A 25,822-nucleotide genomic window follows, 5' to 3' on the forward strand; every position below is an offset into this window, starting at 1 on the left:
GGGCAGGGCGTATCTGTTGGGAGGGGTAGCTTCTGACACTGATGGTCAGACTCCTGGCCCTGAGACCTGTGACATGAGAACTCTCAAAGGGACCGGCTTCCCAGGAGATGGGGAGGTCCTTGCCTATGGAGGCGTCTGAGCCTTTTGGGAGAAATGAAGCTGGCGGGGGAGGGAATGTCCCTGCAAATCTCTGGGAGATGTTGGGACCACACATTACCGATGGGGCTTTTCTATTTGATGTTTTTTCTGTTTCCAGAAACCCCAACGGGGAGGGGCTGCCCCATTGGCCCATGTATGACCAGAAGGAAGGGTACCTGCAGATTGGGGTCCCCACCCAGGCAGCCCAGAAGCTGAAAGATGAGGAAGTGGCGTTCTTCACCGAGCTCCTTGCCCAGGACACAGCCAGGACGTCACCCCAAACAGAGCATATTGAGCTGTGAAGGGGAGGCCCATCCAGCCTCCACGATCTGGGGGAGCTTAGAGGTAATTCTACAGAAGGTGTTTATGGCCAAAAAGGTACCTTAGTGTCTGGTGGGAGTGGACAGAGACCACGGAAGGGGGAGCATCTACACCTGTAGCCTTAATTTTGGAAATAATGTTCTTTCGGTGACCAAGTCAGTGTCTGTGTCTTGGGTTGGAGTCTACCCCATCCTCCTGGTGGATGGTTGGCACAGTCACACTATCACTCATCAGGGGCTTCTCTGCTCTGCTCCATGGAGAAAGCCCTCGGGCAGAGTCACAGGTTCCCATAGAGAGAAGCCAGCAGGGTGTGTGTGTGTGTGGAGGGGGGAATGGGCAGTGAGCACAGAGGGGACATGAGCCAAGCATTGGCAGTGTCTCCTACCGAACTCAAGCTAGAAGAGCAGCAAGGTGGCCACTTGACCACCTCTACATGTGGACACAGGGAGGCCCAGAGAGGGCAAGAAACTGGCTCCCAGTCACCCAGAGTCATTGTCTCAACTACTGGAGCCGAACTGAGGCCTCCTTCCCCTAAGATGGGGTTCTTTCTTCAGTATTTCCTGGCCATCCCCAGATGGACCCCCTCCGTGGGGGAAGGGTACTGTCTTCTTGACCACACTCTACCACCTGTCCCTCTGCACCTGCCTACAGATGCTTTCCACGCTCCCCAAGCTCTAGGGTATGAAACCATTTCTTTCAGACATACATTGCCCCTCATTCTGAGAGCCGGGAGAGGCCCAAGGCTTTGAGTAGAGGCATGGAGAGGGGATGCCCTTCGAGGACCCTCCATCTAGTTGTAGCCATCACACACAGCCCCAGTGACAGATCAAACCTGTTCACTGCCCACGTCTCCTCTCCGTCTTCTGACAAGCCAGGAGCAGGGAGGTGGTTATTTTGTTAGTCCTCACCTGAGGATATTTTTCAATTGATTTTTTTTGAGAGAATTTAAGGGAGAGGGAGAGAGAGAAAAACATCGATGTGAAAGTGACACATCGATTGGTTGCCTCCCACACCTGCCCTCACCAGGGCCGGGGATCAAGCCTGTAACAGAGGTACGTGCCCTTGACGGGAATCAAACCCGGGACCCTCAGTCCATGGGCCCATGCTCTATCCACGGAGCCAAACTGCCTAGGGCAGGGAGGGTGGTTATCTTCATGAGATGGGGCTCAGTGGGAGGAATGCCCTCCCCAAGGTCACACAGCTGACACTGCTGGTACCCGCAGGAACTGGAGTCTGTTTTCAGATCCTGGTGGCTGTAGCAATTCAGTCCTTGTGGCTGCCAGCTCACCTGTGCTCACCTGTACACTGGCACCAGGAATGGGAAGGAAGGTATGTTAGCCAGTGACCAGAAGCTTGGCTGTTCGACCATGGGCTTCTCAGGGTCAGGATCAAGGTCAGATTCACTTTCCTGGTCCCCCAGCATGTGATTGGCAGTGGGACTAAATGGATGGACTGATAGATGGCTGGTCGGTGGCTTGTCACAAGGTGGAGGTGATGGCAGCCTTCGGTAATCTGGCGATTATACCTTTGAATGCTGTAATAATATAGTAACTGAGATTGTGTCTTCATAATAAATTTTCATATTAATTCAAAGAATCTTCACAGTGACCCGAGGCCCAAGAAAATTCAACTAGTAAGTGACAGATAAGACCAGCTACATAATTTGTTGTGCAAAAATAAAACCAGGAAAAAAACACCCTTATTGTAAAAAATATTAAGATGGCGACAAGCAATGGAGGAGCCCATCTGAGCGAGAGGGTCCCTGTGTGACTGCTGGGTGTCACGCCTGTGAAGCTGGGGCCCAGGAGACAGAGCTGGGATATGAACCTGGGCAGTCTGGCTCCAGAGCCTGAGTCCTTAAGTGCGAAGCTATCCTTTCTTCCCACACTGGGCATGGGTTAAAAATCCTTATCTGGGCTTGTCTCTGAAGTCAAGGCCAGAGGCACCCATGTCGCTGAAGGTGATTCTCTGCTGCCCTCTTGTGTTCAGCATTCATATAGCTACACCTGCTTCAGGGGTAGAGCCAGGACTGCAACCCCAGACCAAGACTCCCAGCAAAGTGCCCAGATAGCAGTGACTGCCTGTTAGGGCTAGGGCTGGGGTTAGAGTTAGGGCTAGGGTGAGGGCACAAAGGTAGGGTTAGGGCTAGTGCTAGGGTTAGGGTTGTATTTAATGTTAGGGCTAGGGCTAGTGTTTCAGTTAGATTTGTGTGTTAGGGTCATGGGTCAGAGAGTAAAGCTCATAGATCAAAGTTCAGAAGTCAAAGGTCAAATTTCAAGGTGAGTGTAAACATTAAAGGTATAAGGTCAGCGGTCATTGGTCAAAGGCTCAATGTCAAAGGGTCAGAAGTAAAAGGTTGGGGTCAAAGGTCACGGGTTGATGGAAATGGGTCAAAGGTCAGAGTTTAGAGGTCAATGGTTAAGGTCAGAAGTAAAAGGCTAGGGTTAGGGTTATGGTTTAGTTTTTAGGTCTAGGGCTCCAGCTTGGGCTAGGGCTCAGGCTAGGTTTAGGGTTTAGTGGTTTGGGGTAGGGTTAGGGCTAGGTTTTCGGTTTGGTTTGTGTGGAGTCAAAGGTCAAGGGTTGGAGGTCAGCGGTCAAAGATAAAGTGTCAGAAATCTATGTAAATGGGTCGGGTGTCAGAGGTAAAAGGTCAAGTCAAGTGCCTAAAAGGTCAGAGGTCAAAGGTCAAGTATCAGGCCAAGTGGGCAAAAGGTTATTGTTTAAAGGTCAAGGGTCAGAGGACAAGAGCCAATGGTCAGAGGTCAAAAGGACGAGAGCCAAATGTCAAAGGTCAGTTGTCAAGGGTCAAAGGTCAAAGGTTCATGAGAAATATTGGCCTGTAATTCTCTTTCTTTGTGGTGTCTTTATCTGGTTTTGGGATTAGGGTGATGCTGGCTTCGTAGAAAGAGCTTGGAAGTGCTCCTCCTTCTTAAATTTTTTGGAATAGTCTGAGGAGGATAGGTTTCATTTCTTCTTTGAATGTTTGGTAAAACTCCCCTGTGAAGCCGTCTGGTCCAGGGCTTTTGTTTGTTGGAAGAGTTTTGATTACTGCTTCAATTCCTCCATAGTTATCGGCCTAATTCAGATTTTTTTTATTCCTCCTGGTTGAGTTTTGGAAGGTTGTATTTTTTTAGGAATATGTCCATTTCTTCTAGGTTGACCAGTTTGTTGGAGTAAAGTTGCTCATAGTATTTTTTTTTATGATTTTTTGTATTTCTGTGGGGTCTATTGTTACTTCACCTCTTTTGTTTCTGATTTTGTTAATTTGGGTCTTCTCTCTTTGCTTCTTGGTGAGTCTGGCTAGAGGTTCATCAATCTTGTTTATCCTTTCAAAGAACCAGCTCTTGGCTTCATTGATCTTTTGGTTTTTTGTTGCTGTTTTTTGGTCTCTATGTCACTTATTATTTCCTTCCTCCTGCTCACTCTGGGCTTTTCTTGTTGCTCTCTTTCTAATTCTTCAAGTTGCCCAGCCTTGTTCAAAGGAGGGTTGGGGGCACCCCAGTCTCACAGCCAAGGATCCCCAGGACTGAGACCCGAGGAACATCAGTCAGCACCTTGGACGAGGCGAACACACCCAGCTGGCCTTTAATTAGCAAACACGTGGGCTTCTCTGCTATGAATCGCAGAGGCTTGTCTCTGACCAGCCCCCAACTGGTACAGAAGAGCCTCTGGTCATAGTGGCCCACCTTTCACCTAAATAACTTCTTATAGCCCTTGGAGCGAGAGACTGAAGGGGTTTAGATCTCTCCTCCTAGCTCTGAGATGGACACATTTATATTTAAATGGAAAGTGCAGACCAAGTGACACCAGGTTAGTTATCTAGTTTTGCTTTTTCCGTTTCTAGGGCTGAATTTTTCTTTTAAAAACATCAATTTTTCTCTCTCTTCCTCTAAAAATCAATTTTAAAAATCTTTTTTTAAAAGAAAAATTCAGCAATTCATAGCATTTTACACTCATGGCAGAAAGAATGCCACTAGCAGATCCATGGCACGGGAATATCCTTTATTATCTATACAGTTGTTTTTCCATGAAGAGAACAGCTTGTGAAATAAACCCACACCAGACATAGAAATCTGCATGACGTCGGAACCGTCCATGACACAGAGAGGGCACCACTGAGACTGTCCTTATTTACACGGAAGTGGAGAAACAGAGGGGCGAGGGCGGGCACCCCAAGAGCACGTTCAAGGGCACCCGTAGTTTGGTCACGTCTCGATTGTGGCCATAGCCACAGACCTGTGGATCCCGGGACTCACAAGGTCACGGCCACGGGTTTCCTTCAAAGTCCTCAAAACAAAAGGGTTGGATTTTATTTTTCAAATACCAAGTGTTTCTGGCATCAGGCGAAGAAATATGGGAGAAAGTGCTGAATGTCTAAAAAAAAGCAAACAAAATTCTGGAGGCCAGATGTCTGACCTTTCTCTGCTCCATAGGTTATTAAGTCACCAGATCATCCGGAAAGTTCTATCGTAAGCGACGGGCTTTCTTCGTTGTAAATTGAGCACAAGAACATTGTCAGGGAGGCATGAAACTTTCTACACTGGATGGGACCTTTGATTATCTGATCCAAACCTGCTTTTATGGGCAAAGAACTTAAAATGCACCCCCTCTCCCAGGAACCCAGCTGGTCAGCTGCAACTCTAAATGCTGTGCCGTTTCCGCCGCCCCACACTCCCTCTCTGTTCTTCTCCATCCCAGGGCTTTCAAAGGAAATAAACAAATGAAATGAGCTCGGGGGGCCTCTTGGCTAAGAAATGACTTCTTTGGTAAGAATGCTTCAGCCTCGCGTTACCAGGGCTGCAAAATGGATCCTCCCGCCCGGGCAGGAACCCCCTCTGAGAATTAAGGCAGCTTTGGGGATGTCTATCCAGCAGGATATTTGGCACGAGTGGGCCACTCCCGTCTCCTCGGCATCTGGAACGAAGGCCAGCTGACAGGTGGACGCCAAGTATCTGGACGTTGTAAGGAGATGTTACCACGATGCTCTTAAACAGATATTGTACATTTCGTGGAAAATAATTCTTTAAACGTCTTGTAAAGTATCAAGTGTCATGTACAATAACACAGGAGCACCCTTATCCCGGGTAACCTCTGCTATCAAAAAAAAGGGGGGGGCGTGAAGAAGAAATCGAGCCTTACTTATGAGAAAGCACGTCACGCGGGGGTGTAGGATGAACCGAGGTCTCCCCACGCCTCCCCGAGAACTTCCAAGGGCCTCCAGGTGCCTCTGCTGCCCCACCCCAGGCTGGGGAGCCAGCTTCCGCCGCGAGGCAGCACCGTGGCGTTGGTTTGGCGTTGGTTAAGCTAGCACCGCATCACCCATTCGCCTGGGGGACACGTCTGGAGGCAGAGGGGCCACAGGCAGAGGCGGCGGAAAAGCTGCAGGCGCTCTCCCTCCGGGCACCCTGTTCGGACACGCGGCTTCCCTGACCCTTCATTTCAGCCAAGCAGACTCCGCTCTCACACCCACTGCCCCAGAGCCGCTCTTGTCACCAAAAGACAGCAGCCACGTCGTCCCTTCCTCCCCGGCCACCCGCTCGAGGGGAAGAAATGACATCGCTCCCCTCCTCCCTTCTCCCAACACCCTGTCCTTTGCTCAGAAACCCTCCTCGGCCCCCCGACCGCATTTCTGTCCGCCTGTGAGGACAGCCCAGGGTGGGTGAGCCCCACGGGGCAGGGAATGTCCAAGGGCCCTGGGCTGAGGGGCAGGGCATCTGACTCGCGGGTCCGCCTTCGTAGCTGAGAATCTGAAACGCCGGGCCTCGGTTTTCTCACCTGGGAAATGGGGAGACAGAAGCCAGCCCTGCAGTCCTCGTGGGGCGGATGGGAGGCGATGTGGGTGAAAGTGTGTTTGTAAAAATCACTGTAACAACCAGGGAGCAATGGCCCTTCCTGGGGGGATTTGAAGTCACTCGTGGCCCCGTCAGTGACAGGCCACCCTGCTCTCGTCCCCCAGGCCCCCACCTACTGTCCACTCCGCTGGATGCTCCCAGCCTCCCCCCACCTCCCCCGCCATTGGGCTGCCTCTGACACTGAGCTGGAGTTTCTATACGGAAAGATCAAAAGTCTCCTGACTTCCCTCTGGTCTCTAAAGCAGGGGTGGGGAGCCTCCGGCCCACTGGCCATGTCATTTGGTCTGGCCCTGCCAAGGCAACCTCAGGCGGGACTACATCTGGGAACTTTTTCACTGCAACATCATGTTTAAGCTGGTAATGTTGCGTGGCCCACGGATGATGTAAATATCCAAATGGCCCTTGGCAGAAAAAGGCCCCCTCCCCCCCCCCCAAAAAACCCCCCCAAAGAATGTCCCAACGACCCTGGCTCTGCGGAAAACCATCTCCCTGCCCCCAGCTGGCTCCCAGAGAACCTTCTTCCACAGTCAGCGAGATCGGGCTCCGCGACACCCTCCCTAGGTTTGTGAAGTAAAGTGGCCTCTTTTCTCTCCCCAAGACTCTGCCACAGGGACTCCCAGCGTCAGAGTAACAACCCGCAAGTCTAGAGTTCCAACACGGGTGCAAGAGACTCAGACCAGAAACAGGAGCCCCACATCAGTGCGGCCAATGGAACCCATCATTTCTCCCAATGAGCTGGAACTGACCACCCCCGCCACCAGAGGGCGCCACTTGCAGGTCGCTATGGAAGCCAACCTGGAAATTCCTACCTGCTCCACCCACCCAGAATCCGGTTCCCTTAACCAGGTAGCTGTGTGTCCGGGCCCACCCTGCCCTCCATGTACCAAGTGTTGTCCATAGTGAGAGACAAAGGGAGTTTTCAGGGACCACCCCCCATCTGTCGAGATCCCTGGTCCACGCTGGGTGGGGTTTCCAGGGAACAATACATCAACAGACACCCCTGGGCACCACCTGGCCTGGGAGGACAACAGAGGGTCCGTAGCAGGGACACCTGTCTGGCCTCACTGGGTTCCTGACCCAAGTCTCCCCAAGGTCTCAGGAGTCCCAGGTGGGTTTCCGGGCCCCCTGTGCCCAGCAGAGCGAGGCCTCGTGTGGCCTCTAGGGGGCCTGCCTGGCACCTCTGTGGAGGCTGCTCACTGGGGCTCATCTGTGTTCTTCCCGTGACAGCCGTGGCTCTGGACCAGCTGACGGCGAGGGGCCGGAAGGATGTTCCAGATGGCACCTGTCAGACCCAGATTAGCCAGAGTGAAAACCCATGGTGAGGTTTCTGTCTGAGGTCCCCAAAGCATCTCTCCATGGACCTTCATGACGGGACAGACACACGCAAGCTCCCTGACCGCGGGTCAGACACCAGAGCACGGCTGGGGTGGGGGTGGGGGGAGCAGGAGACGGAGGGTCTGTGTGGCCACCCCTAAGGCAGCAGGTGTCTTGGTCGGGTTTGGGGGGTGGTGGCTGACACCCCCAACTGGGTGGACCGAGGTTTCTTCTTGGCCCAAAGGACAAGCAGACGTGGTGGGGGATTCGGCCCGAGCCGTGGGCTCCGCTGGGGCCGGCTGGCTCTCTGATTGAGTGCGACGTCCCCCCAACCAAAGGGGTTCCACAGAAGTCGTCGTTCCTGCTCCCACCTCTCCTCTCCTCCCCGAGGCTCACCAGTCCACGTTCACAGCCCCCGGGCCCAACGAACAGAAGGCAAAGGAAAACCAGGTCACGAAATCATGGGGCATGGGGACGGGAGGAAGGGGGGCGGGGGAGCATCTGCCGGGAGAGGGATCCCGGACAGCGGACAGCGTCTGGGTGGCGGCGAAGTGGGCGCCTGGACCTGGACGTTGGCCAGCCAGTGCTGCAGCTGCGGAAAGACCGGGCCTCAGTGTCTGTCCGGGGCGGGCGGGGGTGGGGGGAGCACCCAGGGCCAGTTGGGGAGCAGCACAGGGGAAGCAGGAACCACCCCTTCCCTCCAGGACCCCGAGGACATGCAGGCCGATCCCCTCATGGCCACCAACACCCCGAAAGGGCGAAGGCACCGTCCCCAAGTCACACAGCCTGTCTGCAGCAGGGAGCTCACCGGGACCCTCCCCAGCCCCTGGCAGGCACGTTTCTGAGGGGGAAAAGGTAGGACTCAGGTCACCCCGTCACTGATGTGCTCACAGCGCTTCCTTCAACATAAGACGCCCTCAGCTAGCTTGGTGACTCTCCTGGGGGACAACTCAGTGCAGACAGAGCTCAGCAGAGCTGTGGCCGGTGCAGGCCAGGACCCAGATGCAGAGGCCAGCGGGAGCCGGCAGGGGCAGGGGACAGCCCCACCCGACCGAACGCCAGACCCCCGGGAGCCATGGCCCGCTGCTGCTGCTGCGCGACTCTGGCGTGGGCGTGGGGTCCTGCCCAGGGCAACTAGCACACAGCGGCCCCACCACCAGAGGTCCGGCTCACCCACCTGGAACTGCCTGACGTCCCTCTGGGCCACCAGGTGATGCTCGTTCTCCGGCGTGAGGCCATAGGCCAGTCTCTGGGAGAGGTTGGAGAAGGGGTGGCCTCAGCTAGGCCCAGGGCACCCTCCCCGGGGCCCAGCGTCCCCCCTTTCACCTCCAGATAAAGGCCACCTGCTACTTGGCCCTAAAGTCCCACAGGAACGGTGGCCGGGAACACGCGTAGAATGTCAGCCCTGTGCCGGGCCCTGTGCTAAGCACTCTCTCTTCCTTCAAGATCCGTATTACTGTCCCCAGGTTGCCAGTGTGGAAATGGAGGTTCAAGGAGATACACAACTGGCCAGCGTGGGGGGTCCATCTGACCCTAGTCTCCCCTCTCACCCCCACAGGAATGACTCCATGCCCCTCCTATGCTGTCCCCCGCCCCCCCCCCCCCGCCCCTCGGGCCCCAGCTCACCTCCCAGAGGGAGCCCCGGGTGCTCAGGAACTTGTAGATGATGTAGGCGGGCACCAGGACCATGGAGGACAGTGCGACGCCCCACCCGACCCAGTTGGCCCAGAGTGGGAAGATGTAGTCATCGTAGGTGAGTGGCTTGAAGTTGATGATGCTCACCACCACCACAAACTGGAGGGGGTGGGGGGCGAGCAGGAGAGAGAGAGGGAGGGGAGGAGTGGAGAAATGGGAGGGAGGAGTGTGAGAAAGAAAGGTGACCTTGAAGCTGGGCCAGGCTGGGCACACAGCCACCAGGGCCCTGGCCCAGGCTGGAGACCCGCGGGGGTGGGCGTCCCCATGGTGTCAGCGGCCTGAGCGTCCCCATGTCCTGCCCGCGGAGCAGGGCTCTGTATCCCAGAACCGCCTCCCCCAAGAACCCAGGATGCCCCCCACCCCCACCCCACCCCCACACAGCACCCTCGCCCAGGACGCGTGCCCCCCCCCCCACTACGTACCAGGAGGAAGGCGGGGCTCACAAACTTCCAGCACAGCCTCCAGTACAGGCCAGGCTTGAACCCCATCATCTGCTGGATGTCGTTGCTGAACCTGTCCACCCCTGTGCACACACGGGCAGGCCTGTCACCCCGGCCACCCCTGCTGCCCACCCCCAGGGACCCGCCCCCGGGCAGCGAGGCCACCCCTGGCACTTACTCCTGGGGACGAGCGCCCTGCTGGCCAGAACAAGGGAGAGGACACCCTCACGGAGTGTCACCCACGTGCCCCCCGATTCATTTTTCAGAGGGAGACGGGGCCCCGGGAGGGGCCGGCACATGCCCCAGGCCACACCCCAGGTCAGCCTGACTGAAGCCTGGGCTTCCCCTCTTGTGCACGCTCTTAAACACGAGACTTCCCTGAGTTCAGTCTGGTGGAGGGGCCCAGGTTCACACCGAAATCTCTCTCCGACTCGTAGGAAAGACTGCAAGCAGGACTAACCCTGGGATGGGCCACGCGGGGAAGGAACGGTGCCAACACGTGGGCACTTGGTAACGCCTCTCACCGTCCCCGGCAGAGCCGGGCGCCAACTGCAGCCCAGGCCCCGCTCCGTCTGAATCTCAGACGGTGGACACGGCCTCGGCTGACGGACGACCTGTGCAATGTCTAGGCCAGTGATGGCGGACCTATGACACATGTGTCAGAGGTGACACTCGAACTCATTTTTTTGGTTGATTTTTCTTTGTTAAATGGCATTTAAATATATAAAATAAATATCAAAAATAGAAGTCTTTGTTTTACTATGGTTGCAAATATCAAAAAATTTCTATATGTGACACGGCACCAGAGTTAAGTTAGGGTTTTTCAAAATGCTGACACGCCGAGCTCAAAGGTTCGCCATCACTGGCCTAGGACATACACTGGCACAATCACACAGCGTTGATCTGAAACTCAAGTCGAACTGGGCCCCTTGCCTTCAGTTTGCTGGATCTGACAGCCCTGCTCTAGAATGAGTTACCTGTGGAGCAGCCGCTTCCTCCAATTCCCCTTGACTTTTTATTTATTTTTAAATATTTTTTATTGATTTTTTTTTGTGTGTGTGTGAGAGTGAAACATCAATCGGCTGCCCTGCACGCCCCCTCCCAGAGATAGAGCCACCAACCCGGGCATGTGCCCTGGCCGGGAACGGAACAGTGACCTCTCAGAGCATGGATGAGGCTCAGCCAGCGGAGCCACACCCCTCCCTGGAGCTCCTCTTTCAAAGTGGACACTGGATGCCTTCGGGCCTTTGCAGCACCTGCTGAAGGGGGTTCATGCAAAGATGAGCCACCGGCCAGGGGCCGCCATGGCAACGGAAGGCCCTCTGCGCCCGGGCGAGAAGTCTGCAGGAACGCGGGGCCCAGCACGCACCGTAAAACCAGGAGACGCCGATGGCCTCCATGAGCACAGCGAACAGAATGGAGGTGCCCGCCGCGAACGTGTCCAGCAGCGTCAGCACGTAGATTCCGCCCTGGGCAGGGAGGGAGGACGCCTGAGGCCACGGCTGGCAATGGCCACCGACAGTTACGTCCATCACCACACACCCGTCCCCGGCCCCTGCCTCTCTTGCTCAGAGCCCCGTGTGAGGACGCGGGGGACAGGGCTGGGTGCTACTGTACTGATGTTACGTATCTGCGTCCCGACAAAGGCCCTCGGAGTCACGGGCCTGAGGGTGGGTATTTCAGCCAGAAAAAGCGAGGTGGGTGTCAAGGGACTTTTGCTGCTCTCACACCAGGGGTGCCTGGAGGTCCTCGGGCTCAGAGGTGGGAGACGACAGAGGGGGGTGTCACCCTAGGGGTCGGGCCATGGGGTTGAGGGTGCCTGGCCCCGCCCTGAGCTCACCTGGCCCCACCCATGGGGCTGGAAATGTCTGACCGCAGGACCCGAGCTCCAGGCGACCCAGCGCAGCCCCGCTCACCTTGGTTATGCAAAACAGGGCCAGGAGGAAGGTCCCGAAGGTGACGCCGAATGTGAAGAGCTTCCGGTGTCGCTTCAGGACATGGAAGTCGTCGGCCAGGCCCGTGATGACGGCCTCCATGCCTCCCATCTGCAGGGAGCCCGGCAGGGTGGGCGCAGGAAGGAGGGGCGCCCTGGGGCCTCCTGGGGTCTCCCACCGACTGCCTGGCCGCTCTGGGGAAATCGGCAGGCACTGCCCTCTCCCCAGCCTCTCACCCACTCTGCCCCCTTCCAACCAAACTCAGGACTCAGACACGACGGGGGGCGGGTGCAGAGTTAGCGCCGTCTCCCCTAATCGACGGCCCCTGTCTCCTGCCCCTCGCTCAGCCCCGGGGGTTCTGATGAGCCCACAGGAGCGTGAACGAAGTAAAATGCCCAACCCCCAGGCAAGGTATCTGCACGCCAACGGGGTCTCCTGGAGGAGACGGCCCCCAGCGGGGAGCCCCCAGAGCTGGGACTTCAGGCAGAGCTTCCGCCGGGGGTTCTGGCCACCGAGTGGTCACCTCAGCTCCACCCTCAGCGAGAAGGCGTCTCCTAGCCCACAGCTATAGGCACATGTATTCTATGGCCTCTGAGGAGGGCAGGCGGTCTCATCCGACAGGTGCGTAAAACAAAGGCTCTGAGCCGCGAAGGAGGCCCCATGTGCCTGTGCCGGCTGCTGGTGACAGAACAGTCACAGGAGGAGCCTGGCTGAGAGGAGGCGACCTGCTCCGCCTGGATTCAGGGTCCTGTCTGCATGGAGGGGGCGGGGGGGGCGCGGTTGGGCTGGTCCATCGGTGGTCACTGATTCCCAGGATGCAATAATTTTCTATTTGTTATTGGCTTTGGCCTATGTACATCTTGCCTTTCTGAGTGAGGGCTCACTTCCTTGTTTGCATTTAAATAGGGCCTCTGGGATGGACTGCTAATTAGGAGATTGAATGGGGGGACTTCAGACTGAGTACTGTGTGTGTGTGTGTGTGTGCTGGGGGCGGGTCCTGAGCAGGGTCACTCACTGAGCTGTCAATCCCCAGAGCCAGGAGCATGATGAAGAACACGACAGCCCAGAAGGTGGACCCCGACAGGGTGGAGATGGCTTCCGGGTACAGGATGAAGACCAGGCCAGCTCCTGCAAGAAACACCCAGGCCTCAGCACTGCTGGGAAGGAGGGTCTGAGCTGCAGGTGGGCGGAGAGCGTTCGAAGGCCCCGTGGGCCCCAGGCCAGCCCGTGGCACCTGGTCCGTCCTGTGTGAGATGACAGACGAGGTCAGCCCCGGCCTGCAGTTCACCAGGCACCAGGGAGGCAGGCCCCCGGCAGCCAGACCAGAGGGCAGCGCCTCGCACCCTCCTCCTGCCTGCCCTGAGCGAGCCTCTTACTTCACAAGCTCCTCAGGGACCACTAGAGGCAGCGCCTCCCCAAGCCTCAGCTTCACTGTGGCCACGAGAATATGGGAAACAGGAGGAAAGGACACAGGCCCTTGGGTTGGCCTGGTCAGCTGGGTGACCTGGGGCAACTTAGCCTGAGTCTCAGCTTTCTCATCTCTAAAGTGGGTCTATTCACACTCTCACGCAGGAGAACTGAATGGAAGCATGTCGAGTGCTCAGCACGGGGGCTGCTGGCACAGAGCGGATGCTCCCAAAGCTGTCCTGCTGCAAGGCACTCAGAGGGCGGTCCTGCCACACCCGCAGGGCCCGGGACTGCCTGGGATTCCCACGGACAGACTGCAAGAGGGTCCGTCACGTGGGCAGTTTGGAAACCTCCGCGTCCAGCCCTCAGTCTCACAGCCTACAGAGTGAGGTGAGTTCCCAGCCCCGCTTCCCCCGCGCGCTCGGTCTGCCCACCCACCTTCAGTGGCCACATCCTCGATGTTGACCTTGTGCTCATGGGCCATGTACCCGAGGATGGAGAAGATGGCAAACCCCGAGACGAAGCTGGTGACGCAGTTGATGGTGCTGGTGAGCAGGGCGTCCCTGGGGGGGAAGAATCCCTGTTAGTTCAAGTCACCTGGCTCTCCCGACGCTGCTCACGGACCACTGGGCCACCTATGGGATCTGCAGCTTCCGACGCCTCCAGTGGCCTTGCTGGCCCGTGGACCCCAGGGCCCTGCCCTCATTGCGTGAGGACCTGCAGGTGCAGGGCTAGGTCAACAGCTTCTGGATGAGATACTCTGAGACCAAAGTCTGGAATCAAATTCCTGTCGGGGAACTGAGTCACCATCTCCTTCAGCTGACTTCCCACGCTCCCCAGTGTCTCCCCATTTCTCACCCAGGCACCCGGGAGCTAAGATGAGCCAACCTTTCTTGCAGGCTTATGTTCCATGAGCCCCTGAGACACATTCTTCAGACAAGTCGACCACTCAACTTGCTGGCCCACAAGCTATCACCTCCCTGGCTTTGCTTGGGAGGGGATGGCATCCCCTTCATGCATGCCACCCATCCCGTGTCTGCCTGTTACAGCCCTAACTGTCCTCCATGCTCTCGCTAATCCCCCGTCAGAAGGCAGATCACCCATTTCCTTAGCCTTCCTACAGCCTGCCCCCCGGGCACCCAGTCATCCCACTCTGTCTAGTCCTAGAGGGGTTGTGGTTCTGTCCTCAGCCTTTGACAGAGAGCAATGGAGGCCCCATGTGTGCCCACGTGCGGACTCTGATGCCCCACCAGGCACTTAACGCTCATGCAACCAGCCTAGACATCCCACCCTTGCCTGCCTGGGCATCAGATGGACAGACAGACAGTGCTGCCTGCTCTGAAAGCCATGCAGTGTCCCTCTGTCCCAGCTCCCCATCCCAGCACTAGTGGCTTCCGCTTTCTCCTCCTCTCCCCCAGCATCTGCTTCATCAGAGGTGCCCATTGGCCATGTCGGCGCTCAGGAACACCCAGGTGGTCATTTCACGGAGGAAGAAATCCCAGAAGAAAAGTTGACTTGTCCCAGCCCAGAGCCCCTTCTCCCATCTCTGCCACCGTCCATCCCCAGATTCAGAGCTTTCCAGAGCCGCGAGAAGGGTCTTACCTGTAGCAGTTGTTGTCAAATTTGTTGTAACTGGCGAATGCAATCAAGACTCCAAATCCAGCCCCCAGGGAAAAAAATATCTGAGTGGCAGCATCAATCCATACCTGAGACGAGCAGACAAAAGCCATCACCCGCTGCTTCCGCGAGGTGGGGACCCTCTCCCTGCCCCCGAAGGGCAGGGACACCCCAGGATGCTCTGAGACCTCGGGAAATGAGGTCCGAATGGTGATGGCAGCAGATCTCCGATCGGAGCTGGCTCAGATCTCCAGGCTTCCAGCCATGTGCTGTCATCACTCCAAAGATGGAAGAAGTAAAACCCCACCGGCCCCAGGAGTCACCCCTGTGTGGGCTGGCAGGAGCTGCCAGGAAGCATATGCCCTTTCTGAAGATGCCATCTCCATAACTCCTGAGAGGGTCCTGGCCCTTTGCCCTCACTCCATCTACACAGCCCGGAACGGCTAGTGTATTAACGTTCTTTACAATCAGGACATCAAATGAAGTTCCTCCAGAGTCAGCTTCCTCATGACCACCCAAGACCGGGAGGTGCTAGAGCAGGGGGTGGGGAACGTCCGGCCCACAGGTCGCATATGGCCCTCGAAATCATTTGGTCTGGCCCTGCCAAGGCAATTGAGGTGAGGTAATCAAGTGTTTGACTGAGTATAGCAGGCTACATTTTAAGCTGATAATTTTGTATGGTCTGCGAATGATAAACACCCAAATGGCCCTTGTGCTAGAGCAGTGGTTCTCAACCTTCTGGCCCTTTAAATACAGTTCTTCGTGTTGTGACCCAACCATAAAATTATTTTCGTTGCTACTTCATAACTGTAATGATGCTACTGTTATGAATCATAATGTAAATATCTGATATGCAGGATGGTCTTAGGTGACCCCTGTGAAAGGGTCGTTCGACCGCCAAAGGGGTCGTGACCCACAGGTTGAGAACCACTGTGCTAGAGAGATCCCGGCCTCTATGCCTGGTTATCTTGTCCAGGCTTCTGTGGGGAGGAGGGGGAGGGTCTAGGTGTCCCTGTGGCTAATCCTGCCCCTGACACGGTCATCATGGGTTGGTGGCAAAGGCTAGCGCTGGGGACTAGAGATGGAAATAGGACTGGGGTGTCTAGGTGGGTTGGGGGGCTGTGGCACAGGGTAGAGGTAACCCCCAGGACAGAGCATCATTCCCTTGACAAGAGGGGTCTACAAAGGCCCCCCAATAGAACCACAGAATCCCAGCCATCAGAGATGGGCGGGCTGGTGGAGACCTGCAGGTGCAAATCCAACCCGCACCGTCAGGTGGAGAAGCCACAGCCCAGACAGGAAGCTGGGGCCAGAGTTCCTATGGCTGCCTTCCCCAAGGAGCCTCCCCAGTCCTGGCCTCGGGCGGTGGTCCCTGTGGGTGCTCACCGTGGCCTCCTTGAGGCGGTAGAAGTCGATGTGCAGGTAGGCGCTGATGCCGTTGGAGGCGCCGGGCAGCGTGATGCCATGGACCAGGAGCACGAACAGCACCAGGTAAGGCAGCGTGGCCGTGATCCACACGACCTGCCGTGGATGGTTGAATAGACAGTTGGGTAGATGGTTAAGTGGATAGCTGGATGGTTAAGTGAGTACATGGTTGAGTGGGTAGGTAGATGAGTGAGTGGGTCAGTAATACATCAGAGGGTTAGTGAATGACTAAGTTAGTCAACGAATGCATAAAGGAATAAACAAACAAATGACTCGGAGTAATTAAGTGAATCAGTGGTTGTTTATATCTTCTGAGGGAATCAATAGAGGAATTAGGCTCCTCTGTTTCAAGTTATCCAGTTGTTCCCCCATCCCTCCCTTGCAACATGGGGGGTCTTTGCAGACACAGGCTTTAGATTTCCCCCAGGGGCGTAGGAACAAGGAGAACAAATTGCCAAAAAACAAACGAGGAGGAAAACATGCCTTAGAAAGTGAAGTCATTGCATCTGGACGGCCTCACACCAATCCTGGATTTATTCTCCCAAATTGGCCTAACTCCTCGGTGACAGGCGCAAGGAGCGCCCTCAGATATCCTCGCTGGGTCCTAACTGCTGTGTTCCCCTACAGCTCATGTCAACAGCTGCAGGTCCACTACCCAGCCCAGCCAAACACTGCTCCACCCACCAGACCACCACATCCCTAGTCTGACTCTGAGGAATCTCCCCTGGGGTCTGGAGGCAGCCCTGCACTGGCCATGCCTGAGGCTCCAACATGGATTCAGTTTCCCCAGGAACACACCAGGGCATGACTAAGCTGACCCCGCCTGCAGTCAAGCATCAAGAAGCTTTGCCCATGCACACGTGTTCCAAGTCAACGAACGGAGTCTTGTTGAAAGTTCTCAGAATCGATGGCAGGGGCGTTCTGCTGCCTAAGAGCTTGTGTTGAGGGGGAGGCTCTTGGATCCGTGGCCAATAGCTCGTTCATGCTCACGTGCGCCCTGTCTGCACGCTGGGTGAGGGGAGGGGGCCCTTGGGCTGTGTCAGCCCCACCCCAGGCTCCTCTGCTCCCAGATTTGCAACTTGCAGTGACTCTCTGGCCACGGGAAGCCAGACTTGGTCTATCTCTGAGCATGAGATGAAAAGAACAATGAGGGGCCCATTGGTTTTGGCAAGAGTCATCAGGCCCCAGGGGAAGACCCTGCTCTCTATCCCCTCAAATCCCAATTCTTCTCCACCCTTGTGTTTCTGTGGATACAGGTTAGAATTTTCATGGTTCCAGGGTGCCGAACTCAATGGCTCATCATCCCAATGAGGAAGATCTTGGCTCCATAAGAAGAGCTTTCTAACGAATAGAGCTCTCTAAGGAGGAAATGAGCTGCCCGGGAAGGGGTTGAGGTCCCTGTCATTGCAGGTGTGTAAGCCTTGCTCGGATCCAGGCATGAGGCAAAGGATCACCTAAGGCAGTGGTTGGCAAACTCATTAGTCAACAGAGCCAAATATCAACGGTACTTCTTCAAAATAGACTCGCCCAGGCCGAAAACCGACTTCTGCGCATGGGCCACGAAGTTTCAATCGCACTGTATGTGCGTCCGCACCTGGTATTTTGTGGAAGAGCCACACTCAAGGGGCCAAAGAACCGCATGTGGCTCGCGAGCCGCAGTTTGCCGACCACGTAAGGTGAGGACCCTGCACCAGCAGCAGCAACAGCACCCAGGAGCACGTCAGAAATGCAATTCCCGCCTCATCCCCACAGAATCACTCTCAGGGAGGGACTCGGGCATGTGAGTTTTAACAAGCCCTCGTGTGATTCTTATGAGCACTAAAGGTTGAGAAGCACTGCTCAAGGTCACCTCTAAGGTCTCCCCTAAGACAGAGATGATACAAGCTACAGTGTTTTGACAGGTTCAAGCCTTGGACTGATGAGAGGGCACAGTCCTCTCGTGGCCACGTGCAAGTCCCAGCTTGGAGGGCAGAGCCCACCCAGCACAATTATAGCCAACAGCTGTAGTTGTGAGCTTGAACCTATGGTCCAAACACGTGGCCCAACATGCCTGAGTGATGTGGGCTTGATAGAGTTCAGGTGCATGTAGTTGAGTAGGATTGAAACCCAGGAGAATGTTGTAAACATCTTGATCACACCCTTACTTTGCCTCGTGGCATCTGCTATAAAATAAAGACACGGCTTGTGGGCGGCGTCGCTGTCTCTCAGAGAAGCAGCGTCCCACCGAGACCCAGCTTTCATTCTCTTGTCTGTCTTTTCTAAGCCTTTCAGCCGCCCCCAGTCAGGTTCACCCCTGGCCGTGCTGGCGCGGCACAAACCTCCAGTGATTTCTCATTGGTGATCCCCTGAACTGGGGTTTAGGGACATTTGCACTAACAATGAAGACATCCTAAGATTCATGGGGTGAGGGGAACACACTGATGTTACTTAAGAAAATGCTGAGGGTGGGAAGGGTTGGTGTGGTGGGGAGTGGCGGGCTGAGAAAAAAAAAGAAAAAAAATGCTGAGCTGTAAATATTCTAGCCCATTCATCGTTCCTACGCAAATGATGCTATTCATCGTGACGGGATCCCAGGGTCACTAAAGCCAGCCAGGCCAGCCTGTGCGGACAAATTAGTGAGAAGACTTGGCTAGGATTACGACTTGAAGTCAAATGTTAACAAAAGGGATCTTTCCTTTAAAGACCCTAGAACTCAGGATTGCTTTGAATTGGTCCGGCTTTCTCTCTCCCTGACCCCATAACTTTGCCAGAAGTGGAGAGGGTGTTCTGTCTTTTCCCATCCCTCAAAGTGCCCCTGCCGGCGTGGCTATCAGTGGTTGAGCGTTGAACTATGAACCAGGAGGTCACGGCTCAATTCCCGGCCAGGGCACATGTCCAGGTTGTGGGCTCGATCCCCAGTAGGGGGCGTGCAGGAGGCAGCCAATCCATGATTCTCTCTCATCATTGATGTTTCTTTCTCTCTCTCCCTCTCCCTTCCTCTCTGAAATCAATAAAAAATATATAATATTTTAAAATTAATATATATTAAAAAAACACACACTGAGCACTGGCAAGGGGACTGATGACAGGGACAAAGAGGGACAAGGATCACTTATTGAGCAGCTTCCATCTGCCAGCCCTGCACTGGGGACCCCTCACTCCATCTTCCCAACCGCCCCAGAGGCCGGCACGATCAATACTTTGCAGCTGGAGACACTAAAGCCGAGGGAGCATCACTCACCCTGAGGTCACCCGGGAGAAGTGATAGCACCTGGACTCCAGCCCAGGCGGTCTGACCACCAGGCCACGTGCTCAATCACTCACTCAGCTGTAACTTGGATATTCAGGTTCAATTCCTGGCCCTGCTAAGGATCACTCTGAACCCCCATCCCTCTCTCGGCCCCCATTTCCCCATTTCTACAAGCAGATGGGCGCAGATGGCCCCTAAGTATCTTCCAGGTCCACATTTGGTGCCGGCTTCCTAGGCTTGTGGCTGCTAAGAGCCAGGTCAGCCAAGGGCTGTGAGATAGGGAGGCAGGCAGGACCCCGGATGGCCAGCCCGGCTCCCTAGGGGCTACCTCCTGACTCAGACCTCCACCCTCTGCCATGAGGTGGTCCATAGGTCAAGGTCACCGAGTGTGTGGTCTGGGGGAACCTCTTTTCCTGGATCAGAGTGCACCCTCCCCGCACCGTCCCACATGCAGGCAATGGAGCACACATCTTCCCAGGCACGGAGCTTGCACGTGCCAAGGCAGGAAGTGTGAACATGTGCAATTCATTTCGGGCTGCTCTGTGCTGTGGGGCAGCTACGGAAAGCTCCGTTCCAGAAGCAATCTGGAAGGAATAAGCAACGCTCGCTCTTGTTTGTCTCCGGAGCCAGAGGTTTATGAAAACAATTAGAGACAAGGCACAGGAAATGTCCTATGTGAAGTCCCTCCCCACAGGCTGGGGCCCTGACGCAAATGGGGACTGTGGCTTCTGTTGACGTGTTTCCACGTGGGGGGCTTCGCGGGAGCCCCACCCCTCGTGACTCCCACTGGGGTGATGACTCCTCCGGAGGCCCCTTTGCACAGAGGGACCGAGCACGCTCAGCTCCTCCTCCCTTCAGCATCACTCTCCCTGCAGACAACTCACGCTCAGCCCTGGCCAAGTGCTAAACTGGGTGGGGCAGGCTCTACCCCTCCGGCATGGCTGGAGGGACCTTAATCTACGGGGGTGCAGCATTAGAAGCCTGGGGTGCCGCCCCCCCGCCCAGGCCAGCGGCAATAGTGAGGCTCCTACACCTTCAGCTCTTCCACCTGCGGAGGCCAGGACAGCCCTTCCCCTGCTGCCCAGGAAAGGCACCGAGAGGCCGGACAAGGCCGGCCTGGACCTCCGCACCTCTGACTTTGCTCAGGCTGTTCCACCCATTGAAAACCCCTTCCCTCTACCAGGTCTCCACCTACACCTGTCCTTAGAGACCCAGCCCAGACGCCACCTTCCCCGGGGTCTTTGCAGACCCTCTCAGTAGAAAGAATTTCCTTCCTCCACTGATGCAGCCTCTTACATTTCTGTGACCATGAGGCCTCATGGTACGAAATACCTTCTGTGTTGAGACAAAATACACGTAGACATATAGCTGCTCTGCTAAAACACCAAGTCCGCCAGGCAGCACTTCCTTTATACTGTGTGCAATGCACTCTGTTACTAACTAGCCCAGCGGTTCTCAACCTGTGGGTCAAATGACCCTTTCACAGGGGTCGCCTAAGACCATCGGAAAACACATATATAATTACATATTGTTTTGGGGATTAATCACTATGCTTTAATTATGTTCAGTTTGTAACAATGAAAATACATCCTGCATATCAGATACTTACATTACGATTCATAACAGTAGCAAAATTACAGTTATGAAGTAGCAACGAAAATAATTTTATGGTTGGGGGTCACCACAACATGAGGAACTGTATGAAAGGGTCGCGGCATTAGGAAGGTAGAGCATTCTCTTTTACTAAAAAACTCAGAAGGGGGAATGCCTGGCTTTATAGCGAAGCCATGGCCATGTGCCAAAGCAGGAGGGAACATGTGCATGAAGCGTCAGGCCAGAATTCAAGGTCCATCAAACACAGGTCAACAGGTCGCTTTTTGTGGCCGGCGGCCAACGGGCTTGTCCCCAAGGCCCTTGGGGTGTCCTGTCCCCAAGTCCCTGAAAGAAGCTTGGGTAGAAACGTGTGGGAGCCCTGGTCTGCTTGGAGGCCTCCCACTCCTGTTGGGGAGCCGGGGCTTGGGGCAGGGAAGGGACTTGTCCGAGGTCTCCCAGGGAGATGGGCGGAGCTGAGAGCAAACCCAGGCTTTGTGCGTCCCATCCCACCTTTTCTTCTCACCGACTAACAGTTGCAGTGAGAAAAAATGAATTGTTTTGAGGCCGACTGAACGCGAAACAGAGGCGTTACCTTTCCTGACGTCTTCACGCCTTTCCAGAGGCTGAAAAACAGGACGACGACCACCACCATCAGGCAGAGCAAGAGCTGCCACTGGGGCAGGCCGATGTCGTGGATGCCGCCGCTCTCGTGGAGGTGCAGGACCCCGCGCCTGCCAGGAGGACGGGGACGGGGCCAGGGAAGATGCCATCGGTCAGGGAGGACACCCAAGGCCTGGGCCCCAGGCCAGCCCGAAGGTGCACAGTGAGGGAGACGGGCCCTGGGCCGCCTGGCCACAGCCCCGCACCATCAGGGACTGTTCTGTCCATCCCAGCCTGTGCCCAGGACTGCCCTATGGGACCAGCAAGTCACGTGGGAGACTGCCCATCGGTATCTAGTGGGCAGAGGCCAGGGATGCTGCTACACACCCAACGTGCCCAGCACGGTCCTCCCCACCGCCCCCAACATAAAATGATGCAGCCCCAAATGTCAAAAGTCTCGAGTTTGCGAAATCCTCGTCTGCAGCACAAAAACGTCAGCCTTTCAGAATCTGAGGCCTTTCCCAGTGGGCCCGGGTCCAGGGCAGCCCCTCCCTCACCACACCCTGCCTGTGGCTCCTGGCAGTGGCCAGCCAGTTGTCATCCCCTAATCACATTAGGCGCTCAGCGCTTTGGGCCAGAACACGCTTCCCAGCCCAATTTGTCTGCTTGGCAAACTTCTCATCCTGCTGGTCTCAACTCAAAATGATGCCCTGACTTAGGCCCCTTTCCTATGGAGAGAGAGAGAGAGAGAGAAAGAGGGGGAGGGGGGGATACAAAAAGGGGAGGATGGTAGACACTGAACGTATCTAAAATGACAGACCCAGAATCAGCAGCTGGACCCATCTGACTTCATTCTGCTTCGAATTGCTCTATGGGCTAAGTGTTGAATGCCTCTAGCCTCCCATCAGGTGGCAGAAATGCCCCCTGCCAGGCCCCTGGGATAAAAGGCTAGACTCCGAGCTGATTCCCCAGGGAAGGAATGCAAACCCACCCCCAGCTCCCCGCTCCCCAGCAGGCCCAGGCCTGGGGGGCTGTTAGCACATGTTGCTTGGGTTTGTTGCCTTTTTTCCAGAAAGTTAATGAAAGTGAATCGGGAAGTACGCGGTCCAGGCTTTCCACAGTCTGCAGGCCAAATGGGCTTCGTTTCTCACTTGACATTTAAGCGTGGGTGTTGGTGGGTGGTAGGGCGGAGGGGGCGTCTCCCCCCCGCTCCCCAGGATCAGGCAGGGGGAGAGTTCTCGGTTGCCCGGCGTGCTCCCCAAGGGCGCCCTCTGACAGAGGAAGGTCTGAGCCTCAGGGTTGCTTTTAGCTGCCGGCTGTCTGGCTGCGGGCGCGGAGCCTGCAGAGAATAGCGGTTTTGTTTCCTTGGATGATCGGTGCAATCCCTCAGCTTCAATGAGCACAGGATGGCAACAGCGCGGGCCAGCAGGCGCTGAGGAAAGAGCAGCCACTAACCTCCTCAGGGTTGGCACTCCGAGTCCTGCTTGCTGGTCCCCAGACGGAGCTGGGATGACTTTTAAAGCAGAAACATCTGGCTAACAGGGCCATGTGCCATTAAAAAAAAAATGCAGAGGCAGCCGTGGCTTGGTGACTTGGGAGCTCACGAAAGGAGGCTCCAGGTGAGAGAGGGAGGCGCGGGATGGAGTCCTGTCACCCCACAGGGTCCTGCACACCTGCCCCCAATACACCCCGACGACAGGATGAGGAGGGCAGGAGGGAGGCCCGTGCACGGGGTGAGGGCCTTGACTCAGACGACCTGGGTTCTGGTCCCAGCTCTGCCTCTTACCTAAAAACTGGGCCTCCACATTCTTATCTGTGAAACGGGAATAACCACCACCAACATGAACTGCGAAGACTCAATGGGCCTTGGATGGGAAGGGATGCTTGGTGCCTGGCTCATGGTAGCTATGAAGCTTGGGGGCGGGGGCTTAACAAGAGAGGGGAGCGGAGGGGAGGGGAGGGAAGGGGAAGTCTGCAGAGCAGAAAGCTGCTAAAATAGCCTTAGATTCTGCTTCCACTCAGCCCCGCGCTGACGGGTGTCATCTTTTTCCGCTACATTCTGCTCACAGCTGGCCTGGGGGACGTGTACGGGGACTGTCTCCCCACCCCCACTCCCCTGCACCAGAACCCAAGCTCCTCCCACTGCCTTGTCCAGGGCTGTACCCTCAGCTCCTAGCCCAGGGCAGTGCCCATCACAAAGGATGACCAGCGTGCCCCCCTCCCCCTGTGGTTTTCCTGAGCGTTTGGCTCCGGTCTTGCCCAGCACAGGGGACAGGACACGGGTGGAGGACTCACTCGTAAAACTCTGCGGCCGGCGTGAACTTGTACTTGGAGTACTTGGTGTGGTTGCCCAGCATGGAGGCATTGAGGAGCTTGGGGTCGGTGCAGTTGGGGCTGTTCCAGGGGTGGCCGCAGTCGGTCCAGGGCAGGTGGAAGGTGAACGAGGAGAAGAGGTAGTAGAGGGACCAGGCGATGATGACGTTGTAGTAGAAGCCGACATAGAGGGCGATGAGGATCACGGCGTAGCCGACTCCTGGGTGGGGGGGCAGAGGGGCTCAGCAGGGTTCCCCCAGGCTCGGCCCAGAGCCAGCTTTCCTGGGGGGCCGACTCCAACCACTGCACCACCCGACCCACACCTTTCTTTTCTGTCGCATTGTCACAGCCCCATCTGTATCTCCTAGGCACCCACCACCCCTTTGCCCGAGGGCTCTCTCTGGCCCATGGAGTCCCCTAGGCCCACACATTGGGCAGGCCAGGTGTGCCAGGACCTTAATGTCCCCACTGGAGCCTAAGTGCCCCAGCTCCCTCGCCTTGGGCAGGAGAACACTGAGGCGTGGGGATGATCCCCGGGCCTGTGATGGGGCTGGCTTGTTGCCTACCTCCCCTTCCCTCTCCCCTAGTGGGGTTTCCTGGGATCACCTCCCCAAATAACTCCTTACATGGAAGCCCTTGTCTCAGGACTTGCTTCTGGGGACCCACAAACCAACCCTCGCTGGTCAGAACTTCAGCCCCTGTGTTCTCGGGGTCCTGTTTGCAAGTGCCTGCGTGATGTGCCAACCTCATCTTCCTGAACGTATCAGGAGCTCCTACAGGGCTAGTTCTATGGCCCTTGTCCCCTGTAGACGTGTTTTTTGCCTGCTCAGCAAGGTTTAAGAGAGAAGCCGTAAGTAGCTGTAGGCATATGACTCAGGCCTGGCCAATCAGAGCTCTGCTTCCCCACAGCCACAGTGATTGGCTGATAGGTGAGCACATGACTCACGTCAAGCCAATGAGAGTCCTTTCTGGGACCTTGACTAAAGCTATGATTTTATAAGGATGTTTTTGTTTTATTTTGTCACTGTTCAACTTGGTGGCATTTAATCTTGTTGCTGATGGCCAGCTTCGCCCGTGTTTACGGAGAGTGTGCCTGAGAGTGATGCTAACGCTGATGAAAAAGACTTGAGAAGGAACGGGAGAGACTCCAGATAAATTATTCAAGAACCTGGATCAAGCTGTACCTGAAGCTAGCCAGAAATTCCTGGACTTTACCATATCATCAGCCAATACATTCTCTTTTACAGTCGAGCCACTTGGAGTGGGGTTTCTGGAAAGAAGAGAATAGTTCCTAATGAATACACTCATGTCTTGTAAGCGTCTTGTGCCAGCCTGTGTCACCTACAGTTCAGAGCACACAGGAGGCACTCAGAGACACACGGCAACGGAGAAGAGGCTCAGAGGAGTCACACTGGTGCCTGGTGCCCCTGGGCCCAGCTCCCTCAGTTGTGCATGGGAGACACTGATTCTTACTCCACCTCCTTCTCACAGCGTCAGAGGGGCCATGAAATGGCAGTTGCTGTGGCCGCTTCCTCCAGATGTGCCCTAAGTCCCAGAGGCAAGCGGGCTTCCTCTTCTATCCCAGCTGCGATCCACTCGTTGTGGCTGTTGTGGTAAGGACTGCGAGGCAGCTTGCTGGCTGAGCCCGGAAGGATCTGTGATCAGTGTACCCATTTACCAGGGGAGGGAGAGTAGCGAGCGGTGGTACGTGTGCTGGGTACCTCTGACACGTCTGCATTTCCTGAAAGAGGCACCCTCCTCTCGTCACTCGGCTGGATTGGGAAGTCGGGTTTGCAGACGCTCTAGGCCAGGGGTGGGCAACCCCTGGCACGCGTGCCAAACATGGCACGCCAGTAACTTTTGCTGGCACCCGAAACCCTCTCTTACAATCTTCCATTTACAGTTGTGAATCTTTGTTCTCAGTGATGAATTTTGTTAAGTCTC

At 55.8% G+C, this 25,822-nt stretch overlaps 1 protein-coding gene and 1 long non-coding RNA gene across 2 annotated transcripts in view; one reads left to right on the plus strand and one right to left on the minus strand.

Moving 5' to 3' along the window:
- Positions 1–236: 236 nt before the first annotated feature.
- LOC106725944 lies at positions 237–8,196 on the plus strand. Its single transcript, XR_001361952.1, has 5 exons — positions 237–516; positions 4,893–5,420; positions 6,910–7,157; positions 7,539–7,629; positions 7,975–8,196. It is a non-coding gene; the product is annotated as an uncharacterized LOC106725944 (long non-coding RNA).
- SLC6A2 (solute carrier family 6 (neurotransmitter transporter), member 2) overlaps positions 8,197–25,822 on the minus strand; it is a gene marked incomplete at both ends in the record, with an annotated part of 25,377 nt that continues 7,751 nt past the window's right edge. Inside the window, 12 exons of the mRNA XM_005865283.1 lie at positions 8,197–8,217; positions 8,803–8,874; positions 9,252–9,419; positions 9,743–9,843; positions 11,130–11,229; positions 11,677–11,805; positions 12,710–12,822; positions 13,540–13,664; positions 14,704–14,807; positions 16,105–16,239; positions 21,558–21,696; positions 23,861–24,098. Coding sequence (XP_005865345.1) covers positions 8,197–8,217; positions 8,803–8,874; positions 9,252–9,419; positions 9,743–9,843; positions 11,130–11,229; positions 11,677–11,805; positions 12,710–12,822; positions 13,540–13,664; positions 14,704–14,807; positions 16,105–16,239; positions 21,558–21,696; positions 23,861–24,098 — 1,445 coding nt within the window. The remainder of the gene's footprint in view (positions 8,218–8,802; positions 8,875–9,251; positions 9,420–9,742; positions 9,844–11,129; positions 11,230–11,676; positions 11,806–12,709; positions 12,823–13,539; positions 13,665–14,703; positions 14,808–16,104; positions 16,240–21,557; positions 21,697–23,860; positions 24,099–25,822) is intronic.

Source organism: Myotis brandtii, unplaced genomic scaffold (assembly GCF_000412655.1).
Source record: "Myotis brandtii unplaced genomic scaffold, ASM41265v1 scaffold2022, whole genome shotgun sequence".
NCBI lineage: Eukaryota > Metazoa > Chordata > Mammalia > Chiroptera > Vespertilionidae > Myotis > Myotis brandtii.